The following is a 22229-nucleotide window of genomic DNA, read 5'->3' as shown; positions in this document are numbered from 1 at the left end:
TTCCAAACAACTGTTTGTTATAAATATCAGGCTGCCAGTTAAAGACATCCTTCAGAATTCACATCACTATGCCAGCTTATCTGTACTATGGAAAGTCCTTCCTTAGCTTAACTCCCGTAGAGAGTCCTTCCTTCTCTTCCTGTGACTGGCCCCCTTCCCCTTCTCAGGAGTACTGTTACAGTATAGTATGAAGCTGGGAAAGTTCCAGGGCCAGCGGAATAGGGAAACTAAGACAGACGATCAAACTGCAGTTTTGTGGCCACCTAGTAAATCCTCTTCCCTAAACCAGACACTTCAGGGTAAATGGTTTGCACTTCCCCTCCCAGCCAGAGGGTAGATAGCGTCCGTCACCCTACTCAGGGAGACAGCAGAAATCCAATTAGTGCCATTTGCCAACCACACCCAAGGACAAAAGAAGTTAAGAGAAAAAACCTCATTTTGGTATAAAGTGATGAATATTCTATTGCTCCTCCCCTAAGACCTCCCCTAAACACCCAGCCTTTAAAACCCCTGCAAATGAACATGCAAGGATGCTCGCTCCATGCCCCAGGGGAGCACGCCAGCTCCATTCCCTTCTCCCTTCCTAGGGGAGCCCACGAGACTTGTCGCCTGGGGAGCAATGGGTAGTGGCAGCTCATCCCGGGCTTACCCCCTGAACCTGTCTCCAAGGTCCCCGAACCTGTCCCCTTTTCTCTCTCTGACTTCTCAGTGAGCCAAAGGAGCCCAGCTGAGGCTCACCTGTTACTTCTTCTAGGCCCTTCCCTGTTTCACTGTCCTAAGTATATTTTTGCTGCGGCCAATAAATTCTTGCTTGCTTTTCTACACTTTGTCTCTTGATTGAAATCTTTCCCTCAAGAAGACAAGAACCCAGATCTCCTCATTGTGTTCCCGGTAACAGGTACCTCGCGCCTTCACCTCTGGATCAGAACACTGGCTGGGTTTCTGCCTGAATCACAGCTTCACCGACAGCTATCATTCATCTCAAATAAACACTTTGTTGCTTCGCATTTTGGCTTTTTATTTTTAGGTTAACATACACATAAATATATATAATTATAAATATAGAGCATAAATAAATATATAAAATACAGACGTATAAAATTTTTATAAATATTTCTCAGCACCTAGAAGTGACTTACCAGTTTTGTGTGTGAGAACGGAGGCTGAGTAGAGGAGGAGGGGGGTAGCAGTGAGGGAAAGAAAGAGAAGGCATGGCAGGCTGGCTTCACGCTGTGCTTAATTTTTGCAGAGTTCTTATAAAGCAAGATTTAATGATCACCTGCATCAGAATTGAGTATTCCATGCATTTTTCTAAGAATGCAGATTCCTGGCCCTCAAGCTACTGAAATGCAGTCTCTGGGCTGAGGCCTGGGGTTCCGCAAAGCCGAGAAGACTCTGGAACAAGCGGCTCACAGGGGTCATCCTGGGTATAAGGGGATGGAGGGGGCTGCTTTTTGTGGTTAAAAAACCTCCCCAATGCTTATTGCCAGGCCCGGCCTGGACTTCTGCGTTCTGAAGAAAGAGTTCCATTATTCTGCGCAGGAGAGGGTAAGGGTGCCGCCCTGACCTGCTGGGACGGTCACTGATTTGGGGCTTCCTCCATGGACATCCAGGATACTGTTTGGAGATCCCTGGGCCTGGGGGGAGGGGAAACTGAAAGGAGGCTGAGATCTGAGAGGAGGGTGCTGGCTGAGCACCAGGAGGTAAGCCAAGGAGAGAGCCGGGCATTTGCAATGCCCCACGGCACAGAATTCCTGTGTAGACCCCCCTGGTGGGAGTGCAGCAAGACCAAAGCCAAGTGCAAGGTGAGCGTGTTCTGCCTGCAACTGAGTAAGCCGACAGCCCTGAGGCCTTGCTTTCCATTCAAACCAGAACTTCCTTTGAAGGAAACAAAAGAAACTAAGAGACCCCAACATATCCTTCCTCACTCTTATTTCCTTACTTTCCCGTTAGTCACCTACCTCGGCTGACAATGAGGATGTTGAATTAAAGGGCAGCCATAGTGCCTTCTCCTCAGTCTTCTTCACTCACCAGTAAGGTGAAGTATTGAGACAATGGCACGCACCAGGAAATGAAATCAGAACAGCTGAGTTAGGCCTGGCCGGTGTGGCTCAGTTGGTTGAGTGTCATCCCATGCAATCAAAAGGTTGCTGGTTCAATTCCTGGTGGGCACATACCCGGGTTTCAGGCTCGATCCCCGTAAGGGGCATGCAGGAGGCAGCTGATAGATGTTATCTCACATCTATGTTTCTCTCTTCTCCTTTCCCCTCTAAAAATCAGTAAACTATTCTTTTAAAAAAAAAAAAAAAAGAGTTCTGTTCAGTGTTCCTTCCTGCTGTTCTGGTAGGAATGAAATACATGTATGAGCTACAAAATATGAGTGGTGTGATTTTAGCGATTTTGCTTTGAAAACTGGCATCACACAAATATGAACAGTAAAATTCATGCTAACATTTAAATTTTATAAAGAATAGTATTACAGATCTTCTCAACTTACAATGGTTTGACTTGCGATTTTCTGCCTTGATGATAGTGCGAAAGCGATAGGCCTTCAGTAGAAGCCATACTTGGAAGTCTGAGTTTTTATCTTATTTACGAGCCAGCGAAATGTGGGTTCCCGGGCAGTGGCAGTGAGCCACAGCTGTCAGCCACACAACCACGAGGGTGTATGACCGATACCCTACAGTGTGCTGTGCTGCCAGTGCTTTTTGGAAATTGTGTTAAACATGTTTAAGGTCAGCTAGTTGCTAGGCTATGATGTTTAGTAGATTGGATGTATTCATGCGTTTTCGACTTACAATATTCTCAAGTTACAAGGGGTTTATAGAGACATAACCCCATTACAAATCAAGGAGGCTCTATAAGGAGCAAGTTTTTAAAAGGATAAGTAAAAAAAACAAAACACAAACTAAAAAGAGAAAGAGGAGAAATCAAGAGAGACCATGGATGGACCTGGAGAACATGATGCTAAGTGAAATAAGCCAGTCAGAGGAAGACAAGTACCATATGATCGCCCTGTTATGTGGAATTCAAAGAACTGAACTAACAAAGCAAAAGAGAACGGACCGACGGCTCTGGTGGGGGAGACATTGGGGGGGGAGGGTTGGAGGGATTGATCAAAAAAAGAGAAAAAAAGAAATAGACTGTGGAGATGGTGGAAGAAAGGAAAGCTTTATATTTTTAATGCCTGTAATGGCACTTTCCTCCTGTGTTTTGACCAAGGGGACCAACAAATTATGTAGCTGGCCTTGGTGGTAAGTAGTAACATTGAGGGAAATGACCTCGAAGTTTTAGTAAATAGACCCAGGAGGCCCTTATTTCCCTGTAATTGAGAGCAACACACTCTTTTTGTGTTTGATTGTCTTTATTTCTCCCTTCCCACAATCAGTCACCAAAAAAATACAATCATCGCAGGTACAAGGATCCAGTTTGTAGAGTGCAAAGAGGGCCACAGCCCTGCCCAGGCTTAGCTTATGTATTTACAGAGTGAAGGCACGGGCCGGGCTAACAGAGGCATGTTGAAAAGCCAGCATTACAAAAGCACAGGTGCTCTTTCTTTCCTTTACATTCCCAAATGAGCCCAAAGCAAACTGCGCCACTACTTACTACCTAACTTATAAAAACGCTGTACAGTGCACGATTATAAATATGGCGTATAAATGGCTGTTAGGGAATCAGTATCTACACGGGGGAAGGTCAGGGGAGGGGGCTCGGTTCGGTGTCCTGACCTGTTAAGGTGGGTCCTGGAGCGATTATGGCACCCCCCACCCCCGGACTAGGTTGAAACTCACTCTTCAGGGAGAAGTGGAGGTGAGGAGTGTGAGGGGCCAAGGGGTAAATACAACAAGGGGCTCTAGAAGGCACAGAAGGCATCTGGGGCAAGAAGGAGCACACCCTTGGACCCACAGACACAGGGACCCTGCTGCCCCTTGATCGTGGTTCTGTGGGAGTCCAGCCTGGTGTTTCCTGGGGCTCAAGGTGGTGGCAGTGGAGGGGACTCAGAACCAGAGTCCAGAAGACTCAGTGGGGATGGTTTAGATCTGACCATGAGTAGCACTAGGCTTTAGCTATGACCGTCAATTCGGCTTCCATAACAGCCGAATTATAAAGAGCCGCAGGCCCTTCTAGCAGAGAAACCATCTCTCCCCCGGTGCTCACCATTGCCTGGCGCTCACCCCCCATCTGCCCAGTTCAGCAACAAGGTCTCTCTCCTCTTAGGAAGATGAGGCCACAGGTGGGCCTAAGTGCGTCCTGAATCTCTCTGCAGCTCCCGCCCTGGAAATTCGAGGACTCAGCAGGTAAAATGCTTGGACAAGCCCCACCTGCCCAGGGAGGAAAATATGGCAGGGAATTTGGGGAGCACTGTTTTCCAAGGTCTGTTTCCCCTGAACTGGGCTGCTCTGGAGAGAGGACACCCGAGAGGCAGCTGCTCCTGGATGAAGCCAGTCTTTGGTGAAGGAGAATTTATCACAGTCAGAAAAGCGCTCACGCGTGCATGCGTATGTGTGGGGTGGGGGTGGGGGGGGCATCTTTGAGAACCTTCCATAAATTCTTCCCTTGGGACTTCAGAAGGGGATGGTTGAAGTCTGAAATAAGTCCTATCGGCCAACCCATTCGCGTGCAGGGGTGGGATCCCTTTTCTAGCCAGGCTTCGTCGTCTAATGCTCTTTCTGCACCTTCCTGGGAGTGGAAGGCCCGGGAGCAGGGGTGGGGGCCTAACCGTGCAAGCTGACACATGCGCAAAGGGGAATGAGAGTCAGAGCTGATGTTGGGGCCATTTCTCGGCAGGCAGGCGGGGGACAGCGTGCAGAACAGCAGGGAGCACCAGGGACTGGGGCCCCCCCTCCCGCCTCGGGCGGCCCCTACAAGGCTGTGCTTCTGGAGATGGCGTCCGTGTTCAGGGCGTCCCCTTGGGACTTGGGGAGCCCGTCGGGGGTCTCTCCGACCGCGGTGATGCTATGGAAGGCCTCGGGGGCCTTGATGCGGACGTCCTCCTGCTCCTCCTCTGTCTCCCGGCAGCACCTGCTGCAGCGGCAGCACCGGGGGCAGCAGAGCATGCAGCAGACGCGGCAGCAGACGCGGCAGCAGCAGCAGCACTTTGTCATGCAGCAGCCGGTGGCCAGGGAGATGGCCACGTCCCAGGGCTTCAGCGAGCGCAGGCACAAGGGCAGGAAGTTCCAGGTCTGGACCGCCTTGGGCAGGATGCGTGGGCAGAGGGACTGGAGGAGCTTGAGCACCACCACCAGGAGGATCACGAGGACGATGGGCACCCCCACGCCCACCAGCACCGGCCACCCAGCCAGCGAGAGGCCAAACACTGTCAAGGGGGCCATGAAGAAGACGACGACCAGGTAGAAGACGGCAAACCAGCGGTACTTCGCTGCGATGTTGCCCAGCCCCTTGGCCAGGCGGATGGGCAGGCGGGCAAATGGGATTGGGTACCACAGAAAGATGCCTGTGATGTTGAAGAAAAAGTGGCACAGGGCAATCTGAAACACAAGAGGTTGGACAAGTGAGCGGCCTGTCGCGTGGTGGGGAGAAGGGGGCGTCATCTAGCAGGTTTTGGCAGCAGAGTCACGGGTCCTCCTTGTCTCCACAGCTCAGCCTAGGTAGGATCTGCATTGCCTGAGGGCCTGCCATGTCTCGGGGTGAGGGGAGGTAGAGAGAGGGGGTGACCAGTTGAATTACAGCAGTTTTCAGAGCCTGAAGTCCTTTCGGCAAACTAACAATGAACTTCATGAACGTGCCCACTGCTAGCCTGTGTCTTGGCCCTGCTGTTTCCAGCTGAGCAGTTAAGAGCTGGAGGGGCAGAAGGAAAGGCTTCAGGATCAATGCCCCATTCTAGGGAGGGGAGAAAGGAGGGATGGTGATAGCATCAGCAGCTGATGTTTATAGTGTTTGCTATGGGTGAAGCAACTGTTCTAGGCACTTGATGTGGATTACTTCAGTCCTCAAACAACACCCTATGAGGTGGCTGTCAAGACTGTCCCCATTTGATATTAGAGAAAATTGAGGCACCATGTGGTTAAGCTATTTTCCCAAAGTCAAACAGATGAGAGAAGGCAGAGGTGGGTTTCAAACCCAGGTAGCCTGCGGGGCTCCAGAGGCCACACAGTGCTCTGTGTCCTCCCACTGGGTGTCAGGCATCATGCTAGAGACTCTGGACCAGCCGTGTCTAATACATTAGCCAAGGGTGGCCACTGAGCACTTGGAATGTGGCTGCAGCAAAGACTTAATCCAAAAGACACTGTAAAACAATTCAATGTAAATACTGCTTACATGTTGAAATAGTAATGGGTTAACTAATACATCATTAAAATTGATCTTCCTGTTTCTTTGTACTATAAAAATGTGGCTCCTAAAAATTTCAAATTTATATTCTATACTCAATTACATTTCTATTGGACAGCATGGCCTTAGACAGAACCTCAGATCTTTATGATAACCCTAATGAGAAAGGGATTGTGGTTCCAATTTTCAAATGTTTGAAGGTTAGGTCACCTGTCTAAGGTCACTTGGTGTGTAAATGATGGGACAAGGGTTCAAATGCCAAAGGTCTTCTTGCCCAAAGTTACCTAGTTGATCCAGGCAAGGCAGGACCCCTGGTTCTTAATGCCAGGCCAAGTTCCCCAAGAGGGGGGTGGAGGCAGGAGTGGGAGTGATGTCTGTGCTTCCTGAATTCTCTTTCCACCTCTATCAAGTGGCCACCCCACCTTTGTTTAAACAACTGCCAGGGATGGGAGTCTCACTGCCTCTCTAAGGAGTAGATGGCTTTGACTGTGTAAATCTGTCTCCCTGTTGTTTCGCCTCCACATTACAGTTTTAGAGCTAACAGAGCAAAGCTGGGCTCTTGTTAGAAGCCATCTGCTTACAAGACCTCCAGTTGAGTTGTATCCCACCCCCAGAGCCCCTGCCCCATGCAACATTTCCTGACCTGGAGTGAGCTCCTCAGGGTACTGCCCGGACTGGCTAAGGCGGCCATGATGGCGGTGGTGGTGGTGCCAATGTTGGCCCCCAGCGTGAGTGGATACGCCCTCTCAATGCTTACCACGCCAACACCTGGGGGGAAATGCAAAGCCCATAACAGTCCCAGGGGATGACAGGAGGTGGTAACAGTGGTCAGAGGCAGAAGCCAGGGAGAAACTCACCGATCAGTGGGGTCAAAGTAGACGTGAACACGGAGCTGCTCTGCACGATGAAGGTCATGCCTGCCCCCACGATGATTGCCAGGTAGCCAGTCAGCCAGGCAAAGGGAAAAGGGAAATCTGGAAGGCAGAAGGAAAGGAGATCTGTCACAACCCTTCTAGGAAGGCATGGATTGGGGGCCTAGCTGGCACCTCTATAGGACCTGGGAGCAGAGGGTGGGGTTTGCACAAGCTAGGGTAGGAAACCTGCTGGGAAGGAAGGCCTCTTTCACGGCTCTCTGGATTTAAGCTGACTCTTTCTCAGGACCTTGCAAACATGCGATGGAAACTTGTTCTTGTTTTGCAGCTCCCACCCAAGACACCAAGAAAGATTTCAAGGGCGAATGGTGTCTTAACTTCTGCAGCTTTTCAAATCCAAAGATAAACCCCATGCAGAGGCCACTGTTAGATAAGAATCTGAAGTAGCTCCCCTGAGGTGCCAACAGTGATGCCATCCCCTAGAAAGCCCCGAGTAGGGGGCGGTGCACCTACCAGTGTTAATGGTCTTCTTGATGACAGCAGCTACTTGCCCCTGGAGCACAGAGGCCAGGAGCTTGACGATCATGATCAGACAGCCACAGAGCACCAGCAGGGAAGTTACCAGCAGGATGATGCCAATAAAAAGGTCCGGGAGGTTGGAATTCACAAAGATGTGCTGGCCTGAAGAAATCATGGCAAGTCCTTATCAGAAGGGCATGGGGTCCCCCAAGGCCTCAGACTGTTATTTATTCCCCAGCTTATCCCTTCTGTCTTGTAAGGACAGAATCTTGGTTGTTAGCCACCATCACCCCAGACAGCCCATCCCAGTGGCTGATGCTGTGAGTTCTACTCACACTTGGCAATATTCTCCTGGTGGGTCACGTTCTTGATGGTCCAGGTATGGAGACCATCTGTCCAACAGAGGGCGGGGGAGGTGCAGTTCTCAATCGAGGGGATGGTGACATTCATCTGAGTCTGGAAGGCAAACATGAGAAATGGTATGTATTATTCATGACTCTCAATTTGAGTGGGGGGTAGAGGGAAGACAGTGTACACCTGTAAGCACGATGAATTGCTTCCATGGGTCCCTCCATAAATAGAAATAGAAGCAGTCAGAAGCCAAGAGACATGAAAAAATGCCAAGAAGAAATAATGTACCTGTGGTGTGGTGTGGGGTGAGGTGGGGCAAAAGGCACTTTCCATTCTACTGCATTCCATCTGTCCATTCAAGGACTTATTTCTTTATGGACTCTCACTGGCTAGTTTTGACTTTTCAGAAGTCCCCAATTTTTCTTTTCCCTTACTTTTAATTTGCCCACTTTGAAAGAATTTGCTTAGAGTACAGAAGCAAGGAGTCCACCCACCCAGCAGTATTCTTAGAAACTTACCACATTGGCAAAAGTTTTGCACCAAATCTTGACCAGACTCTTGTTGTGAGCTGTTGCATCATTCGCTGCAATTTGGCTGATAATCTTGCTATCCAGCTAAGGAAGGTAATAGTCAGAAGAGTCAGCACATGCTCAGAACCGATGTGAGAGGGACACGTAGGGGCTGCTGCAAACAGGGGCTCAGAGGATGCGAACAGACTGTGAGACCCTGCGCAAGTGAGCTGGGTCTCACCCCATCTGCACTCACAGTGGGGAGTCCAGCACCCAGACACCAGAAAGTGCATGATAAATAAAATAAATGATTGTGTGAACAGTGGGCTGGTGCCTAGAAAGCATGTAGATATTCACTGGATGACTGAAAGACAGAGAAAACCAGAGGTGAGCGTGAAGGGCAAGCCTATGCTAGCCCTTTCTCCCCAAGGCAAAAGTCACAAAACCATCTTTCACTTTAATAATATGGACCCTGGTGACCAGAGGGGTGAGATGGAAGGGAAGGACAGTAGCCTTTCTTTTTGGCTAGAAGTAGTAGAATAGTTTACCAGTGAGCCCACTGGTGCTGAGGTCAGTAGTGGGAACAAAGTGGCCCCAGGTGTCCAATGGGCAGTGCTTGAACCTTGAGAAGCACTCTCCCCTCCCCCAACATGGCACCCATGTTGAAGTCAAGGAAGCAAAAAAGGCCCATTACTCTATGCACCATTCTGCTTTCCCTGGTGTTTTTCAGAGGCCGTGTTTATAGACTCCTGTCCATCCCCGGCTGAGTGCGGTGAAGGGCAAGGGTAGGGAGTCAGCCCTTTTCCTTTTCAGAAGGAAGTCAGGTTACCTGTATGATTCGCTTTGTTAGGGGATCCGTGATAACTTTCAGAAGTGCTGGGGAGCCTTCATTTTTTAAATGGAAGGACTCCACCACCAAGTTGGTCAGGACCTCCAGGTAATGGGTGGTGGCCTCCAGGGGCAGGAGCACCAGCACAGAGAGCCAGTTGAAGAAGTCGTGGACAGTGGCCCCCGCAAAAGCCCTACAGAAGGGAACCACAAGCCAGCAGCCAGATTAGTCAACAAGCAAGCGGGCACCAGTCTAGGAAGGTCAATCTATTGAAATATTCCAAACAGGGGTGAGCAAGGCCAATTGCATTCCTATGCACAGGCACTTCCATAGATCGCATGTTTATATTTCATAGGTTATCCAGAGGCAAAAATTCGTGTAACAGTGAGAAGAACCCAGAATCTGGATAAAAAAATCTCGAGCCTGGCTGATGTGGCTAAGCAGCTGAGCATCGACCTGTGATCCAAGAGATCATGGTTCGATTCCCAATCAGAGCACATGCCCCAGTTGCAGGCTCGATCCCCAGCAGGGGCCGTGCAGGAGGCAGCGGATCAATGACTCTCTCTCATCATTGATGTTTCTATCTTTCTCTCCCTTTCCATTCCTCTCTCTGAAATCAATAAAGACATATTAAACAAACAAACGAACAAACAAAAAAACCTTGAATCCCAGCCATGCCCCTCAGCATCTCTGCATTATTAAAATGGGGCGTAGGAAAGCCCACTTGGCTTCTTGAGAAGATCAGATTAGTAAGCACCCTGGACAATGTGCCTTTCTACCTTAGCAAGTCAAAAAAGCTGTCTGTCACCTGTTAGAGAAGCTGGGTAATGGGCTTAATTTTCACATTGACCTTTTGGAAGAAAAAGATTCCCTCTGCCTGGTTCCAACCTGCCCCATTTCATATCTCACACATCCACAAAAGCCACATTTTGCCTTTCATTAGCAGGCAAGTGAAGGGGAAAGAAAAGGTGGCATGGGTTGGGCTGGCCAGGAATGAAAGCTTCAGGTTATAATTATTTCTGACTGAGCTGGACAGAAAATCCTAACCTAGCTGGCCTTATTTTAACTACTCCACACAGCAGTTAAGCTTCTAGCTAGGGCTTGCATTTAGGGAGCCCTGACTCTGTGCCAGGCACCGTGCTAAGTAATTACCTGTACGATTATGTTTGCTCCTTTACACAACACAGTGACGATGCAAATTATTATCCCTACTCCGCAGATCAGGGGGCTGGTTACGTATGTGATCACTACCGGCAGCTGCACCCCACTGTGGCCACTAATGGGCGATCCAGGAAGGACAAGCATATTCTCATTGGCTGTCTAACGGTAGTTATGCCAACCTGGCCCAACCGATGGGCCAGATGGTGGCAAGGGCCGGCCCTGAGCCTCCTACCTTCTGAATATATTCCGATCTCCTGCCTGCATGAGCGCCACGAAGGTGCTGGTGATCGAGGTCCCAATGTTGGCTCCCATGACAATGGGGATGGCAGCCCGCACCGTCAGCACTGGAGTGTAGAAAACAGTCAGTTAGCGAATTCAGGAAGGCAGCCCGGCCCCGTTCCTGATGTGCCCCAGGCAGGCTGAACTCATCAGCCTAGTAACTCCGCAGAGCAGCAGCTCCTAACCTCTTCAGGCTCTGCAGCTTTCAGTGAATCTGATAAAAGCTGTGGCGGTTCACCATAGACATAAAAACGTGGACCAAAATGATTTCCTAGCACATAATTTCAGGGAATCCAGACCCCAAGGAGCCCTTCTGGGAGCCCTAGTTTAAAGTGTCTTTCCAAATTCCTCAGATACAAGGCCACCTTGAAGGAGATCAACAAACAACAAACATGACAAATTCCTGGTAGTATGATTTCTTTTTCTAACAAAATTAGCACATCACCACAATGCTTCAGCACATATAAGTATTTTAAAGAAGTAATACCTTTTTCTAATTTGGCCCAGAAAAGACTAGTTAATTTTGACTAAAATGCTGGTTTGGGCAGGAAATTCACTTGTTCAAACTGACCCCACTCAGGGAATCTGTCTCAACTATTAGTCAGGTTCAAGTCTGGAATGCCAGCTACCCAAACTCTGTTGCCCCCAAACCAGCATGTGATGTAAGTAGATATCTTTATTCTTAACACTAAGCAAAGATGGAAATTCTCTGTCTTCCCTATCCCATATGGCAGCCACTACCCACGTATGACTACTGACCCCTTAAAATACAGCTAGTGCAACTGAGCAGCTGGGTTTTATATTTCAAATTAAAATCAATTAAGGTTAAATAAGATTAAATAGCCACATATGGAGAGTGGCTGCCAGACTGGACAGCACAGCTCTAGATAACTCAAGCATCAGGGTCTATTTTCAGACTCAGCTACGGAATAGAAGCAGGAGGCTGCCTGTGGTTCAGAGTGGAACACATCATAGTTGGACAAGATAGAAGATAATGGTATCAGGTCTGGACACATTCAGAGTAAATCTCGGGCTCCCAGCTGCAAAAGGAAACACCTGGACTCACACGAGGAGGCCACCATGCTGACAATGATGGACGTGGAAGTGCTTGAGCTCTGCACAATGGCTGTCACCAGCACCCCGATCACCAGCCCCGCCAGGGGGTTGGACATAATAGAGTTGTTGCTGAAGAACTTCCCAGCCATTTTTCCTAAAGGAAGAAAACAACAACAAATCATGGGTGTATGATAGGGGGCTGGGTGGGCACTGAGAGCTGGAGTCTCCAGCCAGGGCCAGCATTGGGTGTGGGTTGAGGAACCCAGCCTCCAGCCCTGCTGTCACCTGTGGCATCTTGCTTCCTCATGCATTTTTCCTGCACTGCCCTGATGCCATGAGACATGCCCCAACCACCCCCAGACCCTGTTCCTCTTGGGGCTTCATCCTGGACCCTCCCATCCTTCAACCACTCCCTGTCAGCAGGCCCTCCCCTAGCCTTCTGATCATAAACCTGGCCTCAACTCTGTACTTGTCCCTGTGGGTGCCAGTGAATCTCCTGTCCCAATTTCTGTTTCCAGGATGTGTTCCCAATTCATAGGATTTACCCTCCAGGAGTAGATCTTCTCATCTATCCACCCCCCACCCCGTAGCCCTAGCCCCAGCCTATAATGCAATGCTGGGAATGTCTTCGGAGTGTGCCTGAGACCATCAATCCATTCCCAAATCCATTTTACAAAGAAGACTAAAGCCCAGAGAGTAGAGGTGACTTGTCTGAGATATTCAGAGAGCAAAGCCCCTCACTGATATGCTTCAGACAGGGGGGGCAGAAGTAGCATCCAGAAAGTTAGTATGCCCCTCACACTCCCCCACAAGTGCCTCTCTCCCTAATTCTCCCAGGTCACAAAGATGAGTTCTCAAGAGAGGCACCATGGGGTGCAAAAATCCATGGTTTCTATGTCACCCAGACCTGAGTTTGGATCTCATTATGCCAATTCCAGGCTGTGGGCCTTAGGGTCCCTTTGAGTCGAGGTCCTCTCCTCTATAAAGGGGAGGGGCTTTGGGACAGTGGCTCTGAAAATACCGTACCCAGGAGGCACTCCAAGTTCTATCTGTCAGTGTTGTTGTCCATTCTGGGTGCAAAGGTGACCAAGCACATGGTGATTTCCAACTGCACGGCTACACTTAGCCCTGGATAGATTCCCCAGGCCAGGGACCCCTGTCCTTCTCTAGCAAAGTCCCAGTTTTGATTCCCATAGTTGCTCTGGACCAAGAAGATTCTTATCCAATACTCCCCTCAGATGGGGGCCCCATGAAAGGAGGGGTCCCTTAAATCTATGTCAAACATCTTCCTGTCCACGGTTTGTGGACAAACACAAGTGGCTGGATCCTTGGAACTGGCTCCAGCCCTGGCTCCTGGCTTAAGTAAGCAACCCAAGCCAGTCACAGACTTCTGTAGGCCTCAGTTTTCTCCTCTGTAAAATGGGAGATGATCTGAGGTGGCTTACAGCACTAAAGTGAAGTTGGAGAGGGCTTGCTGAGTTGTGAAGGTCTGAATCAAATGAGAACACCCCTGCCCAGCCCCCAGCCCTTTGACCCTTTCATCTGTACCTCCAACCAGCTGAAAGGCACTGCTGAGAACATCCAAGGAGCACACGAACAGGTAGAGGAATCCCAGGAGCAGAATGAACTTCCCGATCCCTTGGAAGATGCACAGAATCTTCCCTTCTGTGTCTCTCTCTGGGGCAGTGGAAGAGGCACAAAGGCTTTTAGTGTATGAAGTCCTGAGGGGTTTGGCAATGAGCCAGGGGCCTGGGAGCTCTTATGGACAGCAAGACCCAGCGATGGTAGGTAGCCCTGGCTGCAGTTTCAAAGCAATTAACCACGAGAGCCCACTTAGTAGAAACCGCGGTGAAGAGTTTCTACAGGATTTGCTTTGGGGAGAAGAGGTTCACTGTAGTCTGGGACAAGCAAACCAGGCTCCATGCTCAGCTGAACCAGTGTCACTGAGCTAGGTGGTGAGGAGCACTTGCCACCCATTAAGTGCTGGGTCAGAGATAATGGCTCCTGAGCACCTTCTGAACAGCACAGACTATTTTCTAGAATGTGGCTGCAAGGTAGCAATCACCATCTCCATTTGGGGAGGGATTGGGTAATGCTACGTCCTTGATGGCTATTTTCTCCACTCCAAGTGGTTCTCACCTTTCCCTCCCAGCTCCCTCCCCTTCCCAGTCTTGTGATCCACAGGAAGACCTTATGCCCTGCCCCAGGGAGACTGCAGCATTTGCTTGCCCAGCTAGTCTGGCTGTATGGTCTCTGTCTTCCAAAAGCCTTCTCTGAGGCAACCCTTCCCCCCACCCAGCTCTCAGAAGAGGGGCCTTAACTGCTCACTGCTGCAGCCACCGCACCTGGACAGTACCTGGGACCTGGTCAACGGGTTATTAAGGAGCACTGTGCCTGGCCTGGTTATAACCCCAGCAACGGCACTTTGGCTGAATGAATGAAAGTACAAACAATTCCCCAGTCTCCACACCGTGCTTTGACTCTAAGCGTCCTAGACTGTGGGGTGACAACCGTCGCCAGGACCTTTGTTGGAAGGGCCTCAGAAAGGGAGGTGGTACTCAATCCCTTGATGATCTCATTTTTACCTGACCACTTGATCCCCTTGTGCTTAAGCTCGGGCAAGTCCCAGGGGTCTTCCAAGTCTGTGGGCTCCTCTATCAGTGCCACGGTGGAGTGGGATGGCAGGAGTTCAATCTTGGTTATGGAGGTCCCGGCGTCATCTGGCCAAACAAACAACAAAGACCAGGAGAAATGAGGAATCAGTCCTGTGTCTCCCGGGTCCCCATAGGAGGCTCATTGAGGCTGGGTGAGCGGCACTTACTTTTGTCGGACTCCTTGCCTTTCCCATCCGTGGTGGGATGTTGGCTTGTGATCCCTTCGATGTATCTACCTGGGTTAGGCTGCGCATTTTCTACCTCAGGCCAAGGAGCCATGGTCTGTGGATGGGAAAACAGAGCTCAAAGCAGCAGCCACTGAAAGGAGGTGGGTTCGGCTGTCATGAGAGGGAGAACCAGCAGATGCAAGATTTAGGGGAGTGGACAAGTGTTGCGCTTATACCTTCTACGTGCGGGCTCTTAAGCACCGTATTGCACTCCTCTGTAGGCCTCCTTCAACCACTCACCCAGGCTATCACTAAATCAACCGCTTCTCACTGTGTTCTTCCATGCTAGCCACAAATCTGTTTCAGTTGAACCGCCTTTGATTTCCCTAACTTCTGTCACGACTGTCCCCATCAGTCAAGATGATGCAAATTCACTGACTCACGGCATGCCAAGTCCTCACAATCCTCCAAGGGGCTCGCAGTGAACCTAAGATATGCTCATGTACATTCTATCTGCTTTACCAGCCATCAGGTCTCCTGCGATAAGCATGCGACCTTGGACCTGGCTCAAATCCCAGAGGTGCCCCTTGTCAGTGGCTGTGCACTTACTGAAACCCCTTCATGTCTCTGAACATAAAGTGTTGGCTTTCCCATGTGTACAAAGAGGATAACTCTTTATATTTTGCAGGGTTTTGAGATTAATGGTGATGCCTAGGCAAGTGCCTGGCACCAAGCAGGCATCCAGTAAATAGTAGTGAGCACTACTGTGCCAGGCTTCCTGGATTAAGGGCCCTTTTCCAGAACCCTGTTCTTTCCAGGCTTTGGCAGACTTCCTCATAACCCCCTTTCTTGACGAAGCCTATCTGTTACATGGAGTGGAAGTGTGGCTCTTGACACAGCTGGGAGTCCACCCCGTGTGGTCCTTGTCCTTTGACACACAATGCGGTTGAAAGACTGGAACAAACAAGTGGCTACAAATAAGAGTTCAGCCTCGTTAGTAACCCAAGATGTGCAAATTAAAACAGGTTGTTGTTTTTTAAATCAAATTAGCAAACACTTTTTGTATAACACGCCATGCTGGAGAAGATGCAGTGAGGTGAGCCCTGTAGGAAATTCTGGAAAACAGTTGGCAAAACGTCTAAAGAGGCTTACATTTTCCATAAATCTCTGATCCAGTCATTTCACTACTAGGAACTAGGAATTGAGGACTATTTTCTCTGAGATAGTTAAAAAGTCCTGCCTTCCACTGATCATCTCTTTGCAGAGGGTTTCCCAGAACCTGGGTCTTTCCTATTTCTTAACTGGGTTGATTTCCTGCCTATCTGAACACAAGCTTTGTCCAGCTCATCACTGCATGCTTGGAGTCTGCAGCTCTGCCTGGCACACGCAATGGTTGGTAAGTGATTGCTGACTGAATAAACGTGATGCAGACCACAATGACCTCTGCTGCACTGTGTTAGATAGATGAATGGAAAAATAGAGAGATTAACTATGGTACATCCATGCAGTGTAGTAGCTTGCCATTAAAGTGGTTATAAAGAATCAGCAAAAAAACCCCCCAAAACAATGAAAAACACAACAACAGGAAAACTGTGAATAAAAGGCACTTTTTTTGTCCCATTCACAGCATTTCAATAAGGACCCATAAATGTTCCATGGGGTTCAGAGTGGACAGTGGGATTGGGTGATTGTTATTTTCTTCTATCTGAAACTTCTAAATTGTAAGAGATACAGCCCAAGCCCCAAATCCACAAAGGTAAGATGGTCCAGGGATACCTGTCCTGTGACTGCCACTCACATTGATAAAGCTAGGAGCTACAAGAAGCTGACTCTGGGAGCCCCATCCAGAGGGGTTTCCTGTGCAACTGCAAAGCATGGCAAGTGCTTTGGTGATCACAGGGAACATCCTGCAGGAGAGGAGACACTGAATGGGCTAGACAAGGGATGGAGGCTGCATCTGAGGCCACTATTCTTGGGGGGGGGGGCTTGGGGGGGGGGGGTTTGCAGACACTGGCCTGCCTGGAACTCTTTCCCTTAGGGAGGAACTCTGAGGACCAGTAGGGGTCCTTGGATCCTTTGGTCCCCTCCAAAGGCTTTCTTCCAATGTCACACCCCTGATCCTGCTGTTCCTCTGTCTGCCTCCCCAAGGGCACACTCCAATATACTCTCACTACCTGCCAGAGAAGCAGAGAAGAGCAAAGGCACCCATTTTGGCAGTTCTTATACCCAGAAAGGTGTTTTTAATGCCCAGGCATGAGATTAGGGTTATGATCACACATCTGCTCCCTTGCTCCCCACCACTTGGCCCTACAATCGAGCTGGCTGTGTTGATAGTCCTTTTGGCTCAACTTCTTGCATCCACCTGTGTACCCAAATGCCAAGAGGAAGTCTTGAAGGCAAAGGAAAGAAAACTTCTTGGCTCTTCTCAGACCTGGGTAACAGGAAAATGTAGGGCACCTGGCAGTCACCCAACCCCTACACTCCACATTGTTTGGGCTTCTCCAACCGGGACCTGTTCTGGGGCCGCCTGTGGGGGGAGAGGAGGCACAAGGCAGCATCCTGCAGACAGACCAAGACACCCACACACTCTCCCACAGGGCGGTGGCCTCCACCAGCACAGGGAGGGCGACCTCTCTAGTCCGACCTGCAGGACACTTAGTAGCCAGACACATTTGTTGAGTGTGTTGTTCCAGGCACTGCTGCAGGCCTCTTACACAAGTTAACCCCGTGCATCTCACACGTACTTTACGAATTTCTATAAATTTCCTGTTTACACTTTAGTACCAATGTCAGGAGGAAACCGGGCCACAGGGGACCTAACTGTGCTCTAAGCCTTCAGAGACAACTCGGACTCCGGTAGTCTGACTCCGCTGTTCAATATGCTGAAGGAAATATTTTCTTATACTTTGGAAAAATGACCAAGACTTCAAAAATTCCCAAGAGGGTGGGAGCTACTTTTCTTTAGCTTCCTTTAGCCATCACAAGGCAAAATAATCCTGAGGACATGGTAGTGGTGGGAGTGAGGTGTGTGGGGCAGGAGACAGGGAAGGAGTTAGCCTGGTTTTCAGTCGTTGAATGGCTCTAGTTTAGACTTTTGATATGCACTAATAGGATTTTTAAAAGCATTTACCTTCTCTTTGAACTAGGGCCCCCTTTACCGAACCACCCTCCCAGTGTACCTTTAATTTGTATTTATGATGTTTAAAATAAATCTTGTAATTAACTTATATCAATTATTTTGTATTGCATTGGGGGTTTAAAAGGTCTAATTTATAAAAATAAACATTTAAAACATATTTCAATCTTTTGGCAGCCCTCTCTTTGTAATCTTGCATTTAAAGTTCATTGGGATGAACTGATGTACTGGGACGTCCTGACTGCTCCCTGCTGATCCTGCCATTCTGTCCCCAGGGTAGGGGTGGGAGGAGGGGGGTGAGGAAGGTGGGATGGAAGGTGGCTGCTTTCTTTCTTAAGTTGGACTAGCTGTTTTTGTTAACTTTGTGTCTAGCAGCAATAATCCAGAGGTCCTCCCACCACTGAAGACTGCTTTTAATGAGATGATTGAGTGATTTGGGGTGGATTTTGGAGGCATCCCCCTGTTGCCTTGAGACCATTACCAGCTGGTTGGCTGACACAAACAGAGAGATCCAAATACTCTTTACAATCTGAAAAACAATGGTCTCCTAGGAGGCACAACTTTGCAAGAATATCCAACAAAGAACAGGTTCGTGAACTCCAACACGGGAGGGCTAACACAGAAATCTGGGTGCACCTAATAAACAGGGAGGGAGGATTCCAGTGATGAAATCTGCAAGCTGCCTCCATGAAATGTTTGAGAAAGTTGCCTCCTTGCTAAGGAGGAGGGATTCTAACTCTGTTCACCTCAGTGCCGGCTACCCCGTTACCCGGTGCAGGCATCTGCCCCAGGGGATCTGAAGGCTGAATTAACTCCATTCCACCAGCCGTCCTCTTTCTGGCTCGGAGTCTCAGTCCCCCCAAAGCTGCACCTGTGCACATCTCCTGGTAAGCCATTTCCCGGCCAGCTGGCCTGGCACCCTCAAAACACTGGAAAATTGTGGGCTGTTCTCCAAAGACAAGCTGAAGGACCGGCCAGCCCCTCGCTGATGCTGGCCACCTGCCCTGATGAACAAGCTAGGACTGTATCTTGCAGTTTAGAGTAAGAACAACTTAGCATGTGGAAGTCATGCTGGGTGGGGGTGGGGAGTGCAGTCTTGGACAGCCACTCAAACCTAGAATTTTCAGTTCAGACAAATCTCAGGTGATCTTATAAAGGGGGGAAGCTGAGGCACAGGGGCTCAGAGCCCTACCTTGGGTCACACAGAATCAGTGACCGAAAAGAGCGCCCAGCCCTCCTTGTTCCTACATGTACTTCCACCCCCACCCCCATTTTTTCCTCCTAAAACATCTATAATTTTAGAATCCCCAAATGTGGCTCATTAATTACACTGTCAGGAGCAATAGTGTACTCACAGGGGTTGTAATAATAGCTATAGCAGTAATACTAAGGAAAAAAAAATCTGAAAATTTGGAGGCTTATTTATTTTTTCTCTGCCAACATCCCCAAGCCAGCCAAGTCCCTGGAGGTCAGCATCAAGGGGTATCTGAAAGAATGAAGGAAATTAAGGTTCTTTAGAGAGCGAGATGGGAGGGGGCGCGGGGAGTCGGCCCGGCGGTACTCACCAGCACTCCCGGCACAGGTGTGGACTGGAGGAGGCGCCCAGGTGGAGCGCAGGGCTCGGGATATATAGCCAAGGTGTTGCGCAAAGAGGCTGGCGGCCGGGGCTGTCACCACGCCCCTGCACATTCCAGGACCGCCTGTCGCCGCCAGGGCACTGCCTACCTGCTGGTTTAATGAGCCCAACGTGACCTCGCTGGCTGCGGGGAAGAAATAAAGGCGGCCAGACTGAGAGGAGAAATCTCAGCCTTTCCCTGGCGGCCAAAGGGCAGTGAAAGTGCCCGTGCCCCGTGCGCCCTGGCTCCCGGCTGGCGCGCTCTCCTCTGTCCCAACTCGGGCCGCCAAGAGATCTCAGCACATGGACGCTAGTGGGGCTCTCGGTTCCCACCTTTCCCCTCCTCAAGAACCTGAATCTTCTAGTTTAGCTTTTCTGGAGCGGAAGAAGTCACATAAACACGAGCTGGAAAACTCGGGGACAAAGCCTTTCAAAACAAAGCCAGGATTGTTCAGCCTTACCAGTCTTTGGGATGCTTTCTGCTTTAGTGGCCTGGACTGAGCAGTAGACACTAGGAGCGCTGGGTCTGAGACAGGGACATGTCTGGATGGGCCAGGCTGAGGAAGCAAACCATGGCCCTATTTCACTTTCTGGGCTGCCCTGTGTCCTCACACATCTTTTTCCATCCTAACTGTGAGACCTGCCCCAGGGCCAGCCCATCAGCATGCTTATCACAACAGCAACTGGGCCAGGCAGACACTGTTCTCCAGTGCCCACGCAAACGCCTTCCCGGGACTAAGAGGAGCTCCCTTTCTAGTTGTGGGCTTAGAGGGGTGGGAGACATGACATAGGATTACCCAGGATTTGCTGCGCAGGATCAAACCTGGGTCTTATTCCAAAACCCAGGTCTTATTCCCTCTTCTGAAGGTCCTGGTTTTATAGCTGAGGACTTGCAGCTCACTAGTTGACCAGCCGCCCACAACTTATATGTAGGGGACATGCCCCATTGCAAGTAGGTTGGCTTTATTCCAAAGCCAAGAGCTCTCTCCACCATCAGGGGAAAAGTCAGGAGTGCTGCTTCCAGGAACCTGCATAGCCAGAGCCGGAATCTCCCTGCGGTAAGCAGTTAGTGGTTACCCCTGCTAACTCTGGTGTCACACTGCCTGAGGTCAGTCCCCTGTCCTGCCTCTTGCTTCCCCTGCCTTCATTTGCTCCTGTGTAAAATGGGAATAATGGTCCCTTATCAGACTAAAATGAGCTAAAATATTTATAGCACATAGAACAGTACCTGGCGCATGAGTGCTCAATGTTAACCATTACAGTTTTCACTGGGAACCTCTGATGTTGGGAGGTGAATGGAAAGCTTTGATGAGACTCATCTAGAACCTCGAGGTCGTTACTCTACAGCCTCAGATGCTGGACATTGGTCCAGAGGCCAGGACATACTGGAGCGGGCATTAGCAATCGAATTATTATTAGAGGGATAATGGTTTTGCTAGTGGGTTAACACTAAAAAGCCAGCCCTTGGAGACAGTGTTCAACTACTGGCATTCATTGAGCTCAGCTCTGCCTCCAGCCCTGGGCACACAGGCTGCAGACACAACCTCAGGGGCTCCCGGGGCAGCCTTCATTGGACATAAATTTAGACAAGCCTCCCACAGTAGCTGTGGGCTTTGATATGGGACACAGATCTAACTGCCTTCACATCTCCTTTGTCACTCCCAGCAAGGAATTAATCAAAATTTCAAAAACTTGGAAGCGGAAAGGTTTCCCTTTTATGTTCCAATTGAGGAGGCAAAATGCTGGTTCAATCAGGAGACCTTTTTTAAAAACGTGTATGGATCTTGGTAATAGATTGGGGCTGATGTGTGTTTGATTCTGGTTTTGGATTGTAGTTTTTATATTACTTTTTTCTTTTTTAATAACTAAAGAACATTTATTTGTTTTTCACTAAGACTTTATCTCAGAACATAATTAAACTGTGTCACCACCTCCCACCCCAACTTGAAGAAGGGTTAGTACAGTGAATGTTCTTAAGCAGATATGAAGTTTTTAAAGGATTATAACCAACATTGACTGACAAAGAAAAACTTCCTTCTAAATCATAACAACGTTTAAGTAGAAAAAAAGAGAGGAGAAAAAGGGGGAGGGGAGTTCAGATTGAACAAGATCCTCGCATTTCATCGAACACATTCAATCCTGGTTAGAGGGCACCAACATGGAAACGGTTACTGCGATGCAAAACTTCCACTGCAGGCTGTACACCCGCGACCCAAGCCCACCCCAACCCCCAGGGCTTCCAGCACAACTGTTTCCCGGCCTGTTGGGCCTGCCGATGAAGGAGCACGCAGATTTTCTCTTTAATCCCATCTTTTGCCAAGCTCTTGAGCTGCAGCCCCAGCAGCCACCACCACCACACAAGAGCTTAAACGGCCTTTATATTACTTTTTGAACAAAGTGTGGAGGGAAGGTAGATGGGGTGTGTGTGTGTCCAGGCCTCTCCCTTTAGGAGGGAACACAGTTTGCTGCAGAGTATTTTTGTCTTTATTCCATTTCAGACGCAGAACACTATCACCACCTAGTACTGTAAGCATACAATTTATGTTCACACAACTGCTAAAGTGCTTTCATTCATACTTTTGTGCCTAAATGTTGTTCTATAAGGTAGAATTGGATAGAATTCAATGGTATCATTAATTTGAACTTGAAGCCTGCCCAGGTCACCCAGTGTCTTACCCCCAGGCTACAAAACTGAGATAACTAGGATAGGCCCAGTATCCCTTACTGAGCCCCTGGGGCCAGGTATGCTTCAAGATTGAGAACTTTCCATTTCTAGAAAGTAAAGTACAG

General features: G+C 49.3%; 1 protein-coding gene across 1 annotated transcript; it reads right to left on the bottom strand.

Moving 5' to 3' along the window:
• Positions 1-3349: 3349 nt before the first annotated feature.
• SLC34A2 (solute carrier family 34 member 2) lies at positions 3350-19532 on the bottom strand. Its single transcript, XM_081151726.1, has 13 exons — positions 19390-19532; positions 14689-14803; positions 14453-14587; positions 13416-13544; positions 11878-12021; positions 10765-10876; positions 9372-9564; positions 8552-8647; positions 8018-8138; positions 7677-7844; positions 7149-7265; positions 6935-7059; positions 3350-5489 (listed from the first exon to the last, which is right to left on the bottom strand). The coding sequence occupies exons 2-13, from the start codon at positions 14798-14800 to the stop codon at positions 4863-4865; spliced, it is 2079 nt and encodes a 692-aa protein (XP_081007852.1). The 5' UTR covers positions 14801-14803; positions 19390-19532; the 3' UTR covers positions 3350-4862.
• Between the last annotated feature and the right edge of the window lie 2697 nt (positions 19533-22229).

This window comes from Miniopterus schreibersii, assembly GCF_964146895.1.
Source record: "Miniopterus schreibersii genome assembly, chromosome: 1".
In the NCBI taxonomy this organism is placed as follows: Eukaryota; Metazoa; Chordata; class Mammalia; order Chiroptera; family Miniopteridae; genus Miniopterus; species Miniopterus schreibersii.
Note: the sequence above shows the minus strand (reverse complement) of the source record. Positions and strands in the feature narration are given on the sequence as shown.

What these genes read in the sequence shown, in the direction of transcription:
- SLC34A2 (XM_081151726.1), bottom strand. Translation starts at nt 14,800, where the DNA reads ATGGCTCCTTGGCCTGAGGTAGAAAATGCGCAGCCTAACCCAGGTAGA. An exon ending in CAAGAAGACCATTAACACTG is followed by an intron (nt 7,266 to 7,676) that starts GTAGGTGCACCG and finishes TCTGCCTTCCAG; the next exon opens with ATTTCCCTTTTCCCTTTGCC. An exon ending in CCCTGAGGAGCTCACTCCAG is followed by an intron (nt 5,490 to 6,934) that starts GTCAGGAAATGT and finishes CTTGTGTTTCAG; the next exon opens with ATTGCCCTGTGCCACTTTTT.